Source organism: Ammospiza caudacuta, chromosome 1 (assembly GCF_027887145.1).
Source record: "Ammospiza caudacuta isolate bAmmCau1 chromosome 1, bAmmCau1.pri, whole genome shotgun sequence".
NCBI classification, from domain to species: Eukaryota; Metazoa; Chordata; class Aves; order Passeriformes; family Passerellidae; genus Ammospiza; species Ammospiza caudacuta.
The window spans coordinates 56873308-56895650 of record NC_080593.1 but is presented as its reverse complement, the minus strand read 5'-3'; the positions used below and the strand labels follow the sequence as shown (position 1 = coordinate 56895650).

General features: G+C 36.2%; 1 protein-coding gene across 1 annotated transcript in view; it reads right to left on the bottom strand.

Annotated features, from left to right (window-relative positions):
• ADCY1 (adenylate cyclase 1) overlaps positions 1-22343 on the bottom strand; it is a 149301-nt gene that overhangs the window by 38441 nt on the left and 88517 nt on the right. Inside the window, exons 5-7 of the mRNA XM_058816379.1 lie at positions 17467-17594; positions 10192-10350; positions 8594-8735 (exon numbers count right to left, since the gene is read on the bottom strand). Coding sequence (XP_058672362.1) covers positions 8594-8735; positions 10192-10350; positions 17467-17594 — 429 coding nt within the window. The remainder of the gene's footprint in view (positions 1-8593; positions 8736-10191; positions 10351-17466; positions 17595-22343) is intronic.

Genomic DNA, 22343 nt, shown 5'->3' with positions numbered 1-22343 from the left:
CAAAATCAGGAAATGCAAAACAGTCTGTTAAAATAGACTTTAAAAATCCCCTCCAAATGAATAAACCCAACCCCAGTGTCTTTCCCTCTGCTTTTCCTCTGATCTTGCTCCAGGCCAGCATTACAGGAAAGTTGGACTGCAGCATTCCCATTCCAGCTCATTTTGTCAATGCATTTTACTTTCTCATGTTTTTTTGATCCTTGGGATCATCTCTAATTCTGTTCACTGTTCATTTAGCTCATAATTTCAGGAAAGGTTGGTTGTTTGCTGCAACACAGCTGACAAATAAGGTTAAGAGCTGTACTTTTCTAGCAGAGCACTCTGAAAGTGGCCAGGACTATATACAGCTTTGTGAATGCAGAAAACAAACAAACACTGATTTAAATCCTGGTGAAAAAACCCCAGTGTTTGAATGTCATGTAATAGTCTGATAAGTACTTAACTGGTGCTCATCTGAGATTCTCAGAAATGTCAGCAGACTGTTATTTCCCTGACTATATTCAACCTCAGTGCATAAATTGGCAAGGAAAAGAAGATACTTATGTAATTCAAAACACATTTACAGAAACCATAAATGCTGTAGCACTGTGTCTGTATGTGTTTTCTATCTTCAGGCAGGCAGGACCATGTCTCTTGGCGGTTATATTTGTTCCATGACTATCTTTAAGACATTTTGTCCTAAGATAGATGAGCACATTTTTTTTCTTTTTTTTCACTCTTCTGATAGTTAAAATCATGAGATATTTTTTCTACTGCCCTTATGATACATTTTACTTATCACACCTCAGCTATCCAATAAGAAAGTGTATTAGGTATTTTACCAGAAAATATAGCTTCTGTAAGATTAAATTTTAAAATTCAGAATAGTGTAACCACTTCCTTGACGCAGATGTAAAAAGTTTTTAGCAGTTGTAAAGGCAAAACCAATGTTTAGGAGATCAACAACAGAGAAATATCTTCTACCAGTGCCCTACATCTTTCCTTGTACAGATTCCACATTTATGGAGGAAGAAAAAGAGAGATGATACTGGAGCACATAACTAATTCTATCAATGGCAGCCCAAACTGAAGGCTTTCACACTGATGATGATGCACCAGCAGCTTCATAGCTACAGCAGGAGCAGTCCTGAGGATGTAGAGCAATACACTTTGCAATACAGACATTGTTCTTCTGTTTGTGTTTGCTGGGTAGTAACACAAGCAATTTATTTCCAGTGTTTAGATTTGTTTATTCCAACAACTTGAGCAATGCAAAGTCTCAGGCACAGAACGGCCCCTCTCCAGATACAAGCTAGAGCTTCCATTAAATGGCTGTGTGCCTGTTAAATCGGCTCTGCTAAGGTATATCTAGGGTGTTAAAATCTGAAACACTCAAATTATGCATTCAGATCTCTAGTTACATTCCTTGGAAGAAGCTGTGACCCACTGAGCAGAAAGAACATCCCTGGACTCTCACAGTCATGGTGGCGGTGGCAGCTACAGGTACCTGTCAGTTTGAAAGAAGAAATCTTTAGTTTGTGCCCAGATATGGACTCAGATGCCTGACGTGCAGCATTTCAAATTAGAAGAATTTTGTCAAATACATTTTTGCTTGCAATGTGCTAATAAAGGAAAGAGTTTTTATGAGTAGTGGGTAAAGTTTTTATATCCCCTGCATTAAATGGGAAGATGTCTTTTTCTGTCACTACTTAGAGTTTAAGAGTCAGAGCTCTAGCACTCCATAAGGGCTGGTAAGCATACAGTCACTTAAGTAAAAATATAATCAAAATCTATTTGTCCAGAAAATGCACAACTTACAAGAACTAAAAAAATTCCTTGAAACAAAGTAAACAGAATATGTTTAGAAGAGTCAGATGCCAAAAAAATCTTAGGGATCTGTTAGGCATACAGGTGAATTTACTGGGACATAAGCACTCTGTGGAAAAAAACAAATTTTCCAAGATTGGTAAAAGAACACAATATGAGAACTGTGTAGTATGTTCCCTCAGACTTAACCAGAATGATTAAATCAAATTAATTTTGCAGAGAAAGAAATTTCCCACAAATACATATGGAACTTCATTTTGAATGGAAGTAATAAATTAAAAAGATTAGGTACAGCAATTTTAGACCTATCGTATCACTCAATTACTTCCTTTTCTAGCCTTCTTTTTCTTCTTTTAATCAAGTCAGACAAAATCCAATACATTTCCATTAAAAACTCCTAGTAATACATGGATTATAGGCATAAAATTCTTTCACTGTTAAAAGCTCAATTAGAGTATTATTAAGACATGATAGAAAGCATCCTAAAACCCGTGAAACATTCCAGTTGCTAACAGTAAATTAACAATAAAGTCAAAAGACAAGCACAGGCAGTTACTATGCATTTCATCTATACAAAGCAAAAATATCATCATGAATCTATGTTGTTTTCTGTCTGCTATATTGCATAATATTCCTTCCATGCTGGGGGGAAAAGAACTGAATCAGCCACAGGAAAAACATAAGCAGACAAAACCTGTTGGCTGGTGATGGAGAAATATAGAGCCTAGTAATTTATTATAATATAGAAGGCAAATAATCTGCTTCATGCAACAAAGCTACATCAATTATCAGTAAAGAAGACTGTACTCCAAGAAAAAAATACTGTCTTTTCAAGAAGACTGATGAAAAAATTGTTTGTTTTCCTGCTACTCTGTGGTGTAAGGACTGCAATGCAGGATGCTTACAATCTCATGAGTTTATGCTAGATGAAACAACAAAATATTAAAGTGATATGACAGCCTTTGCCACTTTTCTTGCAGCTGTGGCATGCAAGTTAGAACAAATACAGAAGGGGTGACTGGGCATTGGAATGGGCTGCCCAGAGAAGTAGTGGAGTCACAAGCTGTCAAGGTGTTTAAGAAAAGACTGGATGTGGCACTCAGTGCTGTGGTCTAGTAGAGACAATGGTGCTTGGTCATAGCTTGAACTTGATGATCTCAAAGGTCTTTTCCAGCCTAGTTGATTCTGTGTGATTCTGTGTGAATCTCAATTTTCTGAATTTCTCCCTGAATTTCTCCCTCTCCCTGAGTCAGAGAAATGGTGATCAACCTTTTGAGCTTTAAATCCATGTGCAGTTGACAATAAATTATGCCACAGGTGTGTATTGTAGATAATTCCTCCAGAGAATTCTGACATTTCAAGAGTTTTTACATTTTAAATAGAATTTTCCAAAGCATGCTGTTAAGCTGCATTTACTTATTTAGTGATCAATCTTTCAGCTGATTTTCCCTGAAATTCAAAAGACTGAAAATAGTAATTTCCTCTTTCTGAAACATTGCTTTAATTACCCTTTTAAAATATATTACTGGGGGTTTTTTGTGGATTTTTTGTGTTTGTTTGTTTGTTTGTTTGCTTGTTTTGCTATGATTAGTTTTTGGGCAAAAATAAATCTGTGGTTTTAGCCATCTGAATTGGAATGTTTAGGGCATGATTCAACACAGCAAACCAGACAGGACACAAAGCACCATGCCTCTAACCACTATCCACTTCCCTCTGGCTGGATAACTAAATAAGGATTCAGAAAAAAAAAAGTGGTTTTCACCTGGATTTTCAGAGTGGGCATAGTATTGCTCAGAGACTTCAGATAAGAAAGCAGGGCTATCCAAGCCACGGAAAGAATTTACTGAGACTGCTTGGCCTGGCATTGTATGTACATAGTAAGGCAGGAAAAAGTGTCAATCTCTTCAGAGAAAAATCTAGTTTCTAAAGGGCAAACAGATACACTTTCATGCATTTTTCATGACTGTCCATCTTTCCATGCTATTCAAATAGTAGGTGCAGATAGCATGTGATTTACACTGCCACAAACAGAAGACGACTAATATATTTGAATACCCCACTGTGAATAACTCACTAGTGCATTAAAAGAAATTTTGCAGACGGTGCTTTGCAATCTATTGGAAGGCAATTATTGATTATGTTTGAGGTAGACTGTAAAATCCAAGAGACACTTATGAAGACACAGGAATAATTTGTAAATTATATCAAGAGTACTTCCCTATGATTTTTGCACTCAATGACCTCCATTCCTGGACATAGCTTTATTGCTGTTCATGGCACACTATGGGGAGGCAGCTGGGCAGTGGAGCAGAGAGCACTATGGAGATGGTGGATGGTGTGGACATCTTGGCCCTTGTAGGTCAGAAACCACGGGAACATCAAATAGAAATGTAAAGGAGGAAGCTAAAAGAAATGTGGTACTTTGTTTTAGGGTAGTCATGTAAGACTGCACCTGTAAGATTGTGGTTAAGCAATATTGCTAAGTAACATTAATAATGTGATTATTGCTTGGCAGTGGAAAATTTTATTCAAAGCTATGAGAATATATAAACCGAGCTTTAGATAGAATAGATGACTTCATGACTTCACAACTTTACAATAAACGACTTCTTGCTTGCACCTAAGTGGAGCCCTGTCTCTCAATTGCTGGATTAGTCAGGTGGGTTACCAAGAAATCATTAATAGAAAAAGTTATTTAACTGGTCTAAACAGTTATAAAGTTCTTGTAAGGGTCTCTGAGATTAGGAGATATGGCCTAGATTTTTTTTTTTCTTGAAATAAAATTCATATAAAGTAATATTTACTATACTTCACAAAGTTAGAATTTTTTGAAACGAAGAGAATAATCATGTTTCACAAGTATGAATCTTGTGAATATTTAATATATTCAATTTTATATATTAAATAGAAATATATATGTTTTTCTATCTGGATCAAATCTCCTTTAAAAGCCCAAGGCATTCATGTGTATGGTCAGATTTGCTTTTACTTACATAAATCAAAATTTTCAAATTTTCACTCAAGGCAGTATTTTTGTCACGTGATTGTAAGTATTAATATCAAGAAGATATAATCAAACTTTACTTAAGAGAAATGTGATGGCTTTTAAAAAGCTAGTAACTTTATCAGGGTATGTATTAGGGAACATGTAAGAAAAAAAGCACTTTTGTGTAAGTTTTTAACTATGAAAATCAGCAAAAAAGATTTTTTTTAATTAAAAAAATTCTGCCTGTGGAAATCAGATTCATTATATAAGTGTGTTTAGAAGCTGAATGTAATCCAGTCAATTATGCATAAATATTACCTAATAATAACAATAATAATGGAATCATAAAATGGTTTGGGTTGGAAGGAACCTTAACGATCATCTAGTTCCAAACCCCTACTGGAGGCAGGGACACCTTCCACTAGACCAGTTTTTAAAAGCCCCATCCAAACTGTCCTTGAACACTCAGGGTTGGAGCATGCACAGATTCTCTGGGCAAGCTGTTCCCACCCTCACAGTAAAGTATTTCTTTCTAAGAAGTAACCTAACTAACTCTTTTCCACTTGGAAGCCATTACTCCTTGTCCTATCACTACAGCTCCTGCTGAAGAGTCTCTCTCTGGCTTCCCTGTAGGCTCCCTTCAGATAATGGAAATTGCTGTGATGTCTCTGCACAACCTTCTCTTCTCCAGGCTGAAGACCCCCGACTTTCTCTACCTGTCTTTGTGGGGGAGGTGCTCCAGTCTGCTTGTCAACTTTATGGTCCTCCTTTGGACTTGCTCCAACAGTTCCTTGTTGGAGGATGGAACTTATGATGGGGGTACCAAAACAGAACTGCCGGTGGGGTCTTACAGAGCCAAGTAGAGAGCCAGAATCATCTCCTTTCACTTGCTGGCTACTCTCCTTTTAAGGCAGCTCAAGGCACTCTTGGCTTTCTGGGCTGTGAGCATACACTACCAGCTCATGTTGAGTTTTCATCACTCCCAAGTTCTTATCCTTGGTGTATTCTCATTCATTCTCACCAACCTGTAGGTGTACCTAAGATTGCCCCAAGCCAGCTGTTGCTGGCTTTATTGAGCTTCATGAGGTTCACACAGCCCCACCTCTCAAGCCTGCCCAGGTCCCTCTAGATGGCATCCCTTCCTTCCAGTGTATTGACTGCTCTACACAGCTTGGTGTCATCTGCAGATTTGCTGGAGGTGCACTTTCCATGTCATTGACAAGGATGATGAACAGTATTGGCCTCACCACTTACCACTGTGGGACACCCTTTTTCACTGGTCTCCAGGTGGACAATAAGCTGTTGACTGCATAGACTAATAGATAATAATAGACTAATATATTCTTTTCAAAAATAAAAACTGTAACAAAACAAAAAGAAATTTATTCCTTCAGTGGCTGCTTAGTGGTGCCCTCACACTAAACCAGCAAGCAGATCAGATCACAAAAGTTAGCTAATTCAATGGAAGATTTAAAAGATGGGAATAATTTATAATTTGTTCATTCTTAAAATGTAACTGGTACATGAATGAGTCATGTTACACTGTTATTATCATTCTTGGCTAGAGTGACAGGGATGAAAAATTTTTCTGTCAGACCAAATATGGAAGAATATGGGGCATGTTCTGAACAAATAATGTTTAACAAAACTCCAAGTGGTCTTAGTTTTGCTTCAAAATCAACATATTCTTGGTCGTCTGTTGCTCATAACATTGATTTTCATTCCACTTGGTATCATACCCACCTGAGTCAGCTCATGTTAATGTCAGAGATGATATATAATAAAAACTGCATTTCAGCTGCCGAGGTTCAAGAGGAAGGAATGCAATATTAAACCAGAAGATACCTACTTTCGCCAGGTAAAACTCTGTCTTGCCTGTGCTTCATGGGTAGCCTTCTATTTTTATGTCTCTAAAGAGGCAGTGAATGAATTGAGCTTGGAGGGAACAGCAGGTGTTTATTTAGAAGGCAAATATGCTATTATGTAGCTTGTGGTCAGTGATCAGTATGCAAGTGTACAAAGACTGGGCATAGCTGTGATGGACTGTGACAAGCAGCAAAGTGGCATGCTGATTGACCTGCGAGCCCAGTGGAGAAACCAGTCAACACCAGTAAAACTCATGAAGGATTTTTCTTGGCTGACACACCATTGATGCATGCTGGAGAGCTAATGTTAGCCAAGCTGTGGAGCAGCCTCTGCCATTTCCACAGACTCTTCAGTGACACCCATGGGTAAGATGGCATCTGGGTTTATGTAGCTGATGACAAACCAAGCAGTCCTTTCTCACCAATCACCAGCAGTTTCTCAGCGATCTTGCAAAGACAAAGAAATGCGTGCTCTCACAGCAGTACACTCTCACTCTTGCACATCAAACATGTATTGACCTGGCTTCCTTCCATATGTGATTGTCAAGCTTCTGTTCCTCAATCACTGTTTTTTGTAGCAGAATTGACACAAATTGACACAGTTTTTTATGTAAAAGTCACACTAATTCCCTTTTGTCTCTCCTTGTCTTTTTGCACCAATAAATGGAACAATTTCCTGAAATTCTACTATTTATTTCCTTAATATGCAATGAAACCTGATAAATTATAACATAAAAATGAAATTATACATAATGCTGAAGGAGTGAAAACAACAGAAAACCAAGACAATCTAGCAACAATAATACCTTGAATAAACTCTTTCTTTCATTTTCTTCCTTATTTGGATTGATTAATTTAGGAAATACTGATTTCCTAAAAAATGCTAGTACTGAGTTCAAGAAAGCCACCAAAAACCAATCTCATTGACTGCCAAAACAGAATTTAACCCACAGTTGGTTTTCCAACTGTTTTCTTTCATATTATCTAAAACTGAATTTAATAATATATACCAGAGGAACAAAATGTGAAATTGCATGATTTTCATAGTGCATGAGAAAACTCCATTTCTCTAACAAGAAGATGCTTCAGACGAAGTACATAAAATCACTCTTGTAGCAGCCTGTCCAGAATAAAACAATGGGATTTTCAATCCCAGAATCAAATTACCCTGGTGACTGGACTCCCAACATTTTCATTAAAACTCAGATAGTCCTCAAATTAAGGCCAAAAAACTGATCGGAGATATGAAATTCAAGATGACCTGTTTCTTTGTGGTTATGTTTTTCTCAGACACTTGATGGTTAAAACCCTCAAATATGGAGTTTTGACAGCTTAAAACCTGGTGTGTATAAAGACGTCACTTTAAAACCTGACCAATACTTTCAGAATTGGGTAAAATAATTTTCCCCTTGAAGGTTAAAATCCCTGAATTAAACTTATTTGCACAGAGTTTCAGAAGATAAGGGTTCAAAAATCTGTATCCCAAATTCTCTGGTTGACATAAAAGGCAATAAAGTTTCTCTTGGCCTGTTATCACGTTATGATAGATAACTTCAAAAATAAGCCTTGTGATGTAGAAAAGGTTTACCAAATTGAAAATGTTTAAACAACAGTTATGGACTTTCAAGACTCCTACTGCGGTCACAAGAAACATTTCTCAGTAGAACAAAAGACTGCACTCAGTAACCAGTTGAAGAGGAAAGGTGTGACTTGTAGTTGCACCTGTTGGAAAACCACTGTCATCACCTCACCACATGCTGAAATTCAAAATGTTACCATTTTAAATAAATGGTAACTGCTGGGCCTTCAAGTGTGCTTGAAGAACTTTCAGGAATAAAAAACAAACAACAAAACATTGTCTCTAGCACTGTCTCTGCTTTCAGAATAGCACAGAACAGTTTTTAAATTATGAAAACATATCACTGAATAAGCATACCTTCCTACGATGGGATGGCACAATAAAATATGTTTCAATATTATGCTTCTTCAAGAAACTATTCCTTTCATGACCGTATCCTGGTTCTACCTCGTAGTCCCCATTTAGGCACTCTAAGGTGGTCTTTGTAATATGAACTTTCCTGGAGAGAAAATTAGACATTATTGTTTAAAGCAAAGATTATGAGCTTCTTGCTACCAAAATACACTCCTGTACAGAAGTTGATAAAGAGATCAACAGGTCAATTTACATACAAGACCATAGGTTTGATGAAAAAAAAAAAAGTTAAGTTTTGTACTTTTAGCCAAATTGAGCATAGAAAAAAAATTCTATTACATGCATTTTCTAAACTTAGGCAAAGTGAACAGAAAGATAACTGTTGACTATCCAAACACTTGCAGATTTGCTGTTTTGTAGAGCGTCTGCACATGATCTTCTACATTGTGTGGCTTTCTTAAGTTTTTACCTCAATGGCAGCTTGGAAAAACATCCTGCTGTTTGAAACTTGAGACATCACAATCCAAACCTCTCTTGTGTATAAAGCAGAAACTTTTTCTGTTTCACTTCACATCTCTGATTCATATTATTCATCCACTCTGTTTCAGAGGCATCTTTCTGACTCACTTTGTTTTGGCAATACACCAATCTTTAATATTATTTTTGAGTTTTCTTATCCTGGAAAAGTTTTGACATTTTCTCCTGAAAGACCCCGTATATTTGATATGTCTTCAGAAAAGGTATCTGAAAAAATTTTACTGCTTTCCTCTATAAACATGTGTTCAGATTTTTTCCCACTGGGTAACTTTAAGATAATGTATAAAATACACTGCCAAAATTATCTAAAGTAGATGTATACAATAAATTAAAATTTATCATTATCACTAAAAAAAATGAATTGGTTCCTTTGTCCTTCTGTATAGCAATCAAGATCTCGCAAAAAACAAAAACAGTATGGCAGGTCCTAGTCCAAACGTGAGCTACACACAGAACACCCATGCACCTTTGCAAATGTTCACTGTGTGTATTTAAATTGTGTCCAAGGCTGTGCAATGAGTACTTCAAGTTCCAGGACATGCCCCATGGGTTGGCTGCAGGTTTATGTGCTACTGTATCATTTGCAAATGTCATCAATATCTGAGTTCATAAACTTTTATGTCTTTTCTGTACCATACAACTAGTGTTGGAAATCTGGCCATGTAAAAGGAGCAAGGCATCCCCCTCCCCTCTCAAAGTATAGAGGTGTGTAAGGGTAAAAAATTCCTGGAATGGCTACAGGGTTTTACTTTTGTAACATGAAATGATCAAAGTCTAGCATTCTTACATTCGTAATATTGTCTCATTCCTACTTTTTAGATTCAGCAACTTCTACAAACAATTTTGTTTTAAAATGTTTTACTTCTAATCTAACATATTACTTATACAAATATCAAGATCATTTGGAAAATTCCACAGGATAAATCACATAATACATTGATTGCTCCTGCCAAATACAATCCTTTTCCTCAACAGCAATTACCTTGCAAATGCCTTAAAAATGGAAGAAATTCTTCACCCATAGAGTTTTATATTTTTTTCCTATGTTTTTTTTTCAGACTTACCCAGGCAGTCCTCCAGCTTCCATTACATTAGCTAATGTCACATCATTTGACCAGACATCATATTGCCATTTTCGGAGACCCAGGACCCCACAAAGCACCCTGCCTGTATGCAATCCAACTCTCATGTTGAGATCAACCTCTGTGGCTTCTGCAACAGATCTGTAATGGACAGCATCAGAATTAATATTTAGATGATGACTGCTCTTCATTTTCTCTTCTCCCAAAATTAACACATATATTTATACATGACCAAATAGAAAGGGTCTTATAAACCTGAAATGGAATATTCAGGTACTGTTCTCTACCTTCACTAGTTTCAAAGCCTTAATTGCAATTCCAAAAAAAAAAAAAATTATTTGTTATATTTTAATTACTTTTGAACCAAAATATCAATATTTATAAATTTCTTGAGCATTTCTGTGAGATTGTCAATGTATAAATAATTATTTCCAATCTACTATGTTCTAATTGGTTTAATTACCCAGTTACTAGAGTACAGGACAAAGAAAATGACAAAAGTAATAAATTATTGTAAGAACAGCAGAGTAATTATAAACACTAATATCTTTCCAAAGCTTCTGTAAGAGTGGCACCCAAACAACTTGTGACTAGTCTTGCACCTGCAAATTAAATATAATGTTCAGAGATTTTCACTGTATAGCTGGTAAAGGATGAATTAATCCACAAAACTGTTATTAAAAGAATATTTTTTGTGCCACAATACAGAAAGATTATTCATTTCTGTGAACGAAGGGTATGCTATGACTTGCACTCTGTACAAAATTGTGAACACTGAAAACGCACTTTGAAATGAACAGTCTTAAATATTATATGTTATTTAATAGCACTGTAAATAGATTTTTTTCAGCTCTTTCTGTTAGACAAACACCTGTCATTCTACAGTGCAGTTACTGTCCAAAAAGTGATACTATCTCTGAATAAAGGAAACTGATTATCACTATAAGAATTTATTTTTATTTGACTTTTCTAATTTGAATTTTCCAATGCATTTAATATGAGAAGACCTTAAAACAGGACTCTAGCTATCATTTCCCCTTGGCCTTCATTGACCAATTTTTTTTTCAAGTGTCATCCAGTTACACTGGATTTTGCAGAGATGCCTTTAGAAAGACTTTTCAACTATTTCACAAATTGTACTTGTTTAAATGAAATTAACAGAAAGGTGAGCATAGATCAGGATGTGGGATGTGCAGCAAAGATACTTGGCTTCAATTTAAATAAGAAACCTTTCACCTATGAATCTGCATTCCATGTCAGCCGTCACTAATGTCAGTAACATGGAGATCTCTTTTATCTCCACAGGGAATCTTGGCATAACATATTTTTCAGTCATATTCTATGCAACAGCACAGAAAGGCTTATGCACAGCTTTCTGAAAGATTAAATATTTCCTTGTCCTATTCCTACTCACTGCAAGTCAGCTCTCCCTCACTCAGTATCTGTTCCCAGTCAAGCCTTGAATATGACTTCAAGGAGTCCTAAAAGGATTCTAGTGTTACAATGTTTTTTTGTGCACATGATTTGACAGATCTTTGAAGAAATGAAGGACCCTAATTCCATGAGCCACATAACAACAAGCGACTGCACTTTGTATGTTCACCTGAGCATGTGTATTGTCTCATTAACAGATTGACCTTACACCAAGCCCACATCTTGCCAGACAAAGCCCTTCAGGATTACACCTTGTCTGCCCATGTTCTCCTGCATAATTAAGAACCTATGTAATAATCTTAATTAATAAATCTGCAAAGGTTTGGGTTTCTCTGTTCACAAATGAGTGTGGGTTTTTTGTTTGTTGGTTCCCTCCTCCACCATTAAAAAAAAAACAACCAAAAACCTCAGACTAAATGTATGTGGAAAGACAGTGAAATCCAGACACGGATAAAGTTCACTCAAGGCTTTGACATTGCTTTGTCTGACTGGGGTAAATTTAGTCTCCTTTCAGAACTGTTAATAGAATAACAAAAAGTAAATAAAAAAAGATGAGCTGAGAAATAGAACATGGCTGATCATACTCCTTGTTCAATAAACTGAACTGTATAATGCACCAATGAACCATAAAGGAGAACCTGAAAGAACTTTATGTTTTGAGCAAAAACTTTCCATAAATAGTCACTTAGTCAAAAATATAAACTGAGAATACATTTCTACATCTTCCTCAGAAGGTACAATGTGTTTCAGAGATGCTTTCATCATTATTAAATTTGAGTAGGAAAAAAAAGCTCATGAGAAGTTAATTACATTTTTTGAGTTTATCTTGTAGACCTTTGTGCTCTTTATGCAGATAATTTCCATAAATAAACCCCACTGAACTATCAGAAATGAGGAATATTAGGTAATATTTAAAGAAGAGCCTTCAAATTTAAATTCAGAGCAGTAAAATGACCATGTTTCTAAACTGCATCAACATTTCTACAATAAAATATCACAAAAATGTCCAAGAAGGTATTTTAAATTATAAATACATTTCTGAGACTATATCAGCACTTCACAAACAAGCCACGAACAGGAAAAAGGAGTTTCTCAAATAAATTATTAATTATAACTTATTTTCTCATAGGTTCCTATACTTAAGTTTTCCAAGTGTTAACACAAGAGTAGGCCCAAAAACAAATGGAAATCAAAAAAACATTTTCTTTTTAAATCAATTGTGTTCAGAGTCTAAGGAACTGACTAATAAAAAAGGCATCTACCCTGACAGCTCAAGTATCCTACAAATCCTTTAAATTTTAGTTCCCTCCTTAACTACAAGTATTTTATGTGCTTCTAGAAGGCATGAAAGTAATTTAGATTGCCTGCAGAACAGCTTCAGACCTGTGCTCCTGAGCTTTTTTTTTGGAACAAAAAACTCTGCATGCCATTTCTTATAATTACTTAGGTCTTTTCCTTAGGTCTAAAAATACCAGCAGAAATTAATGTTTCCTGCTTAAAGGCATAGATATAATTTTTGGTTCAATTACCTAGACTTCCCCAGAGTATTGCTCGGCTGCTGCAGAGCACTAGGACAGAGAGGCAGGGCTATTGAAGGGCTGCTGGCTTGCTCTGGCAAAGGTGCAAGCCAATGAAGCTTTTACCACTAGTAGACAGTTTCTTAAAAATGCAGCTGCTGGTTCTCTAAAAACTTGACATCAATTCACTCCTGCCAGTTCAAACATTTCCAGGCCCTGGACTTTTGGATGACCGGGGAAAAGCTTCAAGAGTGTTGACATTAGGGAAGTTAATGGTTCTGTCTATTTCCTCAGGCAAAAATCACACAGGAAATCTTGATATTTCCATTGGACTTATGCAAATGGGCTGCTATAGTTCCTCTCCCTTTCCTGGTGCTTTTGGTCAGCCAATGGCCAAACCCCTTAAAAGGGGACAGTTCAAGCATCAACCTCTCCAGTGCAAAAATTTCCCCAGGTACAAATTTGCCCAAATTTGCAAGGGACCCTTCCATCTGTGAGATTTTACATGATGACTGGTGGAGTCATTGACATTAGGTGGAATGATTCATTCAGGATAAAATCACCTATGTGTCACAGAAAATAGCTGATAAACCCCACTGGATTGCCCAGTTCTCAAGAAGTAAAAGTTGATGGACCTCAGTTTCTTTCAGATCTCTTCAAAGCCCACAAGCAATCAACCAGAAGGTCAGATGATGCTTATTCTAAAGTAACCTTTCTCTCCTCACCACAGTATGTGTAGGTTGGACTAAAACAGTCAGCAGCAGTTGCTGTGATCCACAGATGTGCTCCTGCAGTGCCATGCTCCCTGCTACTACCCACAGTCAGTGATGCAGCTAATGATGCAATTCCCACTGAGTCAGTACTAAAATGGCATCCTACTAACATTTTAACAGAAGAAGCATCATGAAAATGTACTGTGCATGTGACAACAGGAATGATTATGGATTCCATTAAAGTTTTGAAAAGTTTATGAATGTTAACCTGAGTATTTTGATCCAGTCCAAAATATAGTATTTACATACTGCTCACTCAGAATCTCTATTTTCAATTGGAAACATTACAGATTATCTCTTGCTCTGCAACATTACTGAATGCAGGTAAATAGGTGTGTCATTTCACCACATTTCATCTCCAAAGAGGAGTTGCTGTAGTGAGCCAAAGAATTGTTTAATACAATTTGTATCTACTGATGAAGTGCTGTCTAAGGAAAGACAAAACTAGGAAGAATGTGTAAAATTTCCCCCATAACACTTTCTTAAAACAGAACTCTAGACAGTTTTTGGAGAAAGGGAGGGAAGAGCTTTTTTAGCTGAGCATAACATGTACATGGCAGTTAGCTAACAAATATATCTATTTAGAAGGTAAAACACTCTAGTACATGAGAATGAAATTTCAAATGTGGCAATCAGTTTAAGCAAGGTGAAGAGAGACTTGGCCTAACACAATGTTCATAACCAACGTGAAGACATCGGCCACATTAGAAAAACACATGACATATTAGAGGCACTAATGAATATAATAATTTTAATTATATTACTAGCAAAAGCATGACAATCAAAACTCCTATGGTAGGAGCAACATTGGTGGTATTGAACACTTCACTCATTGCCGTGGCAGTTTAAGTGACTCTAAAATAGAACAAACACCTGACCTGTACTGAGGCACTGACACAATGGCTGCAGAAGTTCTTTTGGAATAAAATCAGAATATAACACTATCTGTTTTGTCAGTTTTTAAGAATAGAAAGCTTCTCCCATAATTATTTTGGTTATGTTCCCTTCAACAAAACACTTTGAGGAAGGTGGATGAAATTGTGAAAATTATAATTATTTTATGATACTTTGAAAATTATGTTCTCAGATGAGAGAACATAATTTTCAGCACCATATTGAAGGATAACAGTTACGCAGAACATTAAGAGAATGAAATGTATCAGTTTATGTGAACACATTCAACTCAGTTCAATCACAGAACCAACAATCAGCCATGGAAGTTTCTATTCCTTGATTTTCCAGAAAAAGAACCCATCTCTTGTTAATACATATCTCTGGAATGGACTCTTTTGACAGATCCATCCCATGAATCACAGTCCAAGTTATTTTATTTATTTATTTATTCAGCCCAGACAACATGACAAACTTATCACTAGGGATGAACAATTCCAAGCATAAATTTATAATGCCAAGACCTGAATTTTATGATAAAGTGAATGGACTTTAAAAAGACCACCAGCTGGCATCCACCTCTGCATGAAAGGGCTATATGACTTTCTATCTCATGGAGCTGATAAACAAAGCTTAATAACCATACCAATACAATAGAAAATGCTTTCCAACTTCACTGTCAGAAGCTCCTGATTTCTCTTTTTCATTTACTAAACACATTTTAAAACTAATTAGTCTGGGGAATCTACCTTCTAACTTCAGTTTCTGGGAAGGAAAGAGACTAATTGTACTTATGCACAAAGAATGCAGAATATATCCCTAGCCATCAAACAACCTTAAGTAGATCTGGCATTATCTTGAAACCTTGCCTCTTGCTCATCTTGCTCTCTACCATGCTCTGACCACTAACTACACAAAGGACCTAAAATTTGTGAATTCTTTAAAAAATTAAATCTGAAATGGCCAGTTATCTTGTACTATAACCAGTGACTAAATATGCCTAGATAACATACTACAGCTCATCCACATAAAATTGCAAAGCTGCTGATGCTGCAAGGGGCTCTGGAAATCACCTAGATCAACATACTTGCTCAGAGAACAGCCAGCTACAGAAGGATGTCAGAACTATTGCCCAGCTGGGTTTAAATCTCTCCAAGGGCATAAACGCCACAACTTTTCAGTGGAATCTCTCGAGGATCTGATTACCTGCACAGTAAAAAAAAGCTTTTCTCTAATGAAATTTAATTTCTTACACTTCGGTTTGTGCCCATTTCCTCTTGTGCTGGTGCTGGATGTCACCGAGAAAAGTTTGGCTTTGTCCTCTTTAACCCTTCACTCTAGGTATTTGTCTGCATTGATATGAACACCTCTGAGCCTTCTCTTCTGCACACTGAACAGCCCCAGTTCATTCTTTTCTAATTCAACTCATTTTCCAAGTTTGCATTATCATGTGAGTAGCCAATAAAATATACCCTAAAAAGGGAACATGTTCACTTCTAATAGTAAAACTGAAACATTCTAAAGAGAAAAGTTCCAACAGCTATACTAATACCTTATTTGTATACATGAAATACAGCACAACTAATGAATTAAAGATCAATGCTAGGTTTAAAAGAGAAGGACAGCATCATCTATTGCTTTCCAGGAATTTAAAAAACCCCAAACAAACCAAAAGGCTTTTGAAAAATGTGTACAAGTCCTGTACATCTAATTATGTTTCCAAAGATTAGGGCTTCCTTATAAATGGAGATACCATATACTGCTGAAAGAATACACATATTTTTTAGGATTTTCTATTATCACAGACTATCAGAAATTATAAATTAAGAGATTAAAAAGTATTTTGTCGATTTTACAATGCTTACAAATGTGATGAACTTGCATTGAATAAGGGAGAAAATGAATTAATTTACCCAACTTTTCATGCTCTGTATGTTTAGCAAATGAAAAGGAGAAGTGGGCAATACAGTAGTGAAGAAATTTTCCATCTTTATCCTTTCCCTCCTACGTAATGAAATAGACCTCCAGCTTCTGCTAAATACTCATTCACACTTCTCTCACATCCATATTTTTTGCCTTGGCAAAATAATGATCAATGTAGACCTCTCAAGCATAAACAAAAATCTGAGCAGCAAAGTAAATTTCATGTTACATTTCTGAAAAGCAGAATAAATGAAAGGTTTAAACATTACATTAAAATTGAATAATCAACAGGCTATGATTCTGAGACTGCAAACGCATATACAACAGGCATATATCAGGACTTTTTTTGACTTTTCATACTGGTGGGCAAAATGAGCAGTGTTTACCACTGCAAAGCAACACATTTGAGTCCTTTCATTGTGGCAATAGGGTATATTTTCTTATCTCTAATTATCTTTTTGCCACCTATTCAATACACATATGTGCCTCTACATACTCAATTTGCACACTTACTTCTTATAGTGATTAAATGGAGTGGAAAATCAATGTCTAGAGCGTCCATTCCTGAAATCAGGGTCCTGTGGCCTGAGTGCAAGGGTGTGACTTGCCAGGTGAGTAGTGCTAACAGACATGGATGTCTTTCTAAGAGCACACTTCCTGAACACCGCACAGGAGCTGTTGCAGCACTCCTGTCTGGGTTCACCATGCATGATACTTACGTGATAGTGTCAATCATATCCAATCCCATTTCAACACAGCAATGGGCATGATCTGTTTTGGGCTGGGTCAATCCTGATACACAGTAGTAACAGTCTCCTAGGATTTTTATTCTTCTGCAATGATTTTCCTTTCATAAAAACAGAATAGGAAAAGTTTTATTATTCATATAAATATTTCAATATTAACAGGGTAAAAATCTTCTCTAATACTATGCAATAATTGAGAATCTTTTTATGATCAAATGAGGTAATTTACAGTTAATGAAATCTCAGTTCCCAGTGCACAACAGCTGACATGCATTTGTTAATTTATTTATAAATAGACACATATATACCGGACATTTGCCCTGCATTGTTCAACACACATGGGTTAACACTGCTTAAAGATACAGTTCTGAGCAAATGTTATTGCCTTGCCCTTATGCTAGGTTGATATAAATTCAAGATTTGCAATGAGACTTCATTTCTATATGAACCCAAACCAAAGGACTGGGGCCAAAACACTGCTGGATATTAGGAAATGCTTGCATTCTGAGAAGCTTTTGTTTTAAATTCAGTTCAAATTCACCAGGAAAGATTATTTATTTATCTGTAAAGGTACACACATTTTTGCATTACCTATTCATAAACCACAGTTTGCAATACAGCATAATCAGTATGACAGACTTGCAGATGAGAAGATAGTCAGTTTGCATTACAATCATATTTATCTTCTATTTGCATGAAGTTTAATTTCTACAGCCAAAGAACTCTGATAAAAACTTTCCCATTAAAAAAAAAACCCAAAAAATGGCATGTGATAATTGCTACATCCATCTGAGCAGAAAGTTAATTTCTAAACAGAGAGTGCATAACAAAAAAGCCTTTAAAAGAGCAGTATCTTTAACTAATAAACTATGAGAAGACATGGCGAGATGGTAATTATAACTTATTCTCTCATAGGTTCCTATACTTAAGTTTTCCAACTGTTAATACAAGAGTATGCCCAAAACCAAATGGAAATAAAAAAAACTAGACTATGGCAACTTCTACCCACTTAGAGTTTGGCACAGAAAAGTAAAAAACCCGATTAAATTAATCCAATTTACAAAACTGGAATTTTTCCAGTAAGCAACGTGAAAAAATTAACTGTTGTGAATATGATGGGAGTGGACCCACAAAAGTCTGATTCTTTTCCCAGCAGTGTGCAATATAGACTTCAGCAACACAGGAAGGGAAAAAAAAAGAGAGAGCAGTGATAATGGAATTTAAAATTTCTGGAAAAAAAACCCCTAATCATAGAATCATATTCATTCAGCTCCTCATGCAGACATATATTTTCATCCAGTCTCGTGCCTACAAGAATTAAGCCTTCCTGAGTTGACCACATCATTGCCCACATTCCAGCTCAGACGCAATGCTTATGCTTACAGTGATCCTTTACTCTCTGACATATCACCATGTACACCAGCATTTGAGGCTTGTTGCTGCACACACTTCCTGCTGAAGGCTTTCCCATGTGTCTCCACTTGTAAATGGTACTCAGTATGGAACAAGTACTATAAATAGAAATTACCTCTGTTCATGCATGAAAGAAGACACAGTTTGGGAAAGTTGGCTTGTCTACTTCTTTTTATAAATTAAACTGCAAATTCAGATCTCAAATTAAAGAGGAAATCTGTCTTTTTGGGAATGCTTAAGTAGTAGGCTTTTCCAGTTGTCACTAGTTGACATTTGCTCTCCAGTACATCAGGATTTTAAATATTCCACTAATTATCATTGCTAATATATATTTTAATGAATACAAGCATAATTCTTTTAGAAGGACTATCACCAGGACCCTAACAGTATTCCTGCAGCCTATAGCCAAAAATGCCTCACCAATTTTACTCAGACTTTTTTGAAATCCTTTGCTAAATGCAAAATCTAAATAAGTAAAAAATTATCGATGTGCACAAAGTAATATGCAGATCTCAAAATCTTCGTTGATACAGAACAGTCCTTTTAATTTGAGGTTTTTGGACATGAATCACTACATTTTGTACTGGAAACCACAAAGTTTTTTACTAGATACCATTAGATTATACTCCCAAGAAAAGACTTCCCCCATCACTCCTCAATTCTGGGCAGATCTTGAAGCACTAGAGCATACTCAGTAGTTCAAGCTGAAGCCTGCTTTCCAAAATAAATTCAGTTTTGGCCCATACTTCAAAATCTTTTATAAGGCTCTTTTCATCTTTTAATTTGGTATGTATGATTTGTGACCAGGCAATGCCTTTATGACCTTTAGGAAAGCTATTCAGAAAAGCCATTTCAGTAATCTGGGGTAAACAACACATAAATGTTAATCAATCAGTCTCTCCTATTTGTGTCTACTTCACAAATGGCTCATTTCTAATGACTTGATAACAGCCTGGTAGACAATTAAAGAAATAAAATTAAAAAAAACAAACAAAAAAACCCAGAGTTTACTCCATTACCACTTTTCTGAGTCAATTTCTTATTTGTGCAGGAGAAAGACAAAAGAAGAAGTAAATAAGTGCAACAGTATTTTCTGGAGAGATATTTATCTTGATGGAAGACATATGGCTAAATCCCCTGCTGGTTTTGAATCACTAGCCTATTTGTTCCTTATCAGATATTATTCTCACTGTCCTGCTTTATTAATTAATATACAGTAATCTCTAGAAAAACTGTTCTTTCCTTTTTCTTGACATGTGAGGTACACTTCCAGGAGAGAGCCACAGTGCAGCTCTGAAAAAGCCATCTTTTTAAGGACTGATATGCAAATTGATATAAAACCCCCATCACTGTCTTTGTTATATTCCCTCAGCAACTTCAAAAAAATCCTTTTCTTGTCAATATTTTTCACATTTGTGATGCTGATGAATTCATGTGTGATAGTTACTAATTCCAGTCACAACTGGCACAAGCAATGTTTGTTTAGAAACCACAGGTAATTTGGTTTTATGGACATGATAAAAAGCAGTAGAGATTGCCAGCACTGCATTAGGCAGGGAGCTTGCCCACCTGTGGTGCCTCAGGCACAACTGTCAGTCACAGGGTCAGGCAGTGTGCAGTGGAAGCTAAAATGCAGAAAGCAGAGGACTTTGAAATTACTAAGAGCCTTCTTCACACTTTCCTGAAAGCACTTCATAAAGCAGATTGTTCTATCTATCTGTTATGTAAGACCAGAGAATGAGGAGGGAGCTGCTTTGTTGCAAACAACTCTGAGGTTCTGTTGTTGCTGTAGTTCTTTATTTAATACATTTTGCCTAAAGAATGAAGTCTGTCAACTCAGACTGAAAAACTGAAAATTCAGAACATTGCCTTCACATTCATCTACCATACATGACAAATCTTCAATAAACCCTGGATAAGAATATTTTTTAATAAAAAAGGGAAAAAGATTTTACAGTTTGTAAAAAAAGCTTATACATAAATACATATACACTTATATATGTTGTCTCAAAGAAATGATAAAGAAGGTGTTAGACTTCTCTCAGCAAAACACATAAGAATGACAGTCAGATGTTCTCTAGAAGAAAGAGATTGTATTGAATAAGTGCAAAGTCTTTTAAAGGAGGATCTTTCTCACATGTCAGATTGCAACAACCCTTATTAACACTGCTGGAACTTTGTTTTTATTAATAGACTATCTGAGTAAGTAATTCTTATGTGAGTAGATTCAAAATCAGGATCAATTTTTGTTGCTTGTAACTCTGTCTGGTAGGAGAAGAGTTTCTTTAAAGCTTTCATGTATTTTGGAGATGGCAGACGCTAATGCTGGAATGAATCCCTGGTCTTCCTTCTGTCATTGCAACAATCTGTGTATTTGTACATAGTCAAGGGTCATCGTAGCATGTGGTATCTCTAAGAGTGAGCGAAAGAGGAAGGTCAGATGGACTACAGTTTTAAAACACAAGATTTTAAAAGGGTAAACGTTGAACTCTGTATTGTAACTCCATTGACTGCAGTGGAATTGTGCCAAGGCTGAGTCTGATCCTGTGTAACTTAATTGCAATATACTTAATGCTTATTATATTCATCCATTTTTTTGTCTGCAAGTCTGAAAGCAACCTGATCTGCAAGTATGCTTTTCAGACTTTTATTGCCCTAACCTCCTGGAATCACAATCTATGAGCAGGCGTGACTTTAATTATCCATAAATTAGAAAGACATTTTTTTGCCATTCTTAATAAAAATGGCACCATCTAAGGTTCAAAAAGTTTCTTTACCATATACAGCCAATGTGGATATGCTCATGCTTCGCAGAGTAAGAGAAAGGGTTAATAAGGCCTCAAAAGAGATGCATAAATAGTGTTTCCCATTTCCCCAACTCAGACCAGACTTGCAATTCCTCACAATGCTATGGACTTCAGAAATAGAAATATTTTGTTTTGCTTAGCCTACATAAATGGGAACAGCAGTTTGATCGCTACTTACAACGCTTAGTGATTGTAAAGTTAGTTTGTCTGAAAGAAAAAAAAAAGGAAATAGGAAACCAATGTTCATGTTCACCATTTAAATGAGGAAAAAGGGAGGAGATTTATTAGGCCTGGACTTACAGATGGCTTTATGGCTTCAGGGAAGGCTTTGACATCCTCACTGTATGTCAGACTTCAGCTATGGTGAGATCTCTGGATATTGATTTGGCATAGCTGCAAATTAGTACAGGAGCAGCCCTACATGCAGCAGCAAAGTGGAATGAGATGCATGCACTGGCAGCACAGGAACCACTTCTGGAGCTCAAAATCCCAGCATGCCTCTGTGGGGGGAAAAACATTGTCCTACTCCCTGAAAAAAATTTGCTTATTTTGCACTATTTTCTTCACATATTGAAGAGAATCACGAGAGGGGGAAACTATTAAATGCAAATTTCTGATGGCTCAGTTTTC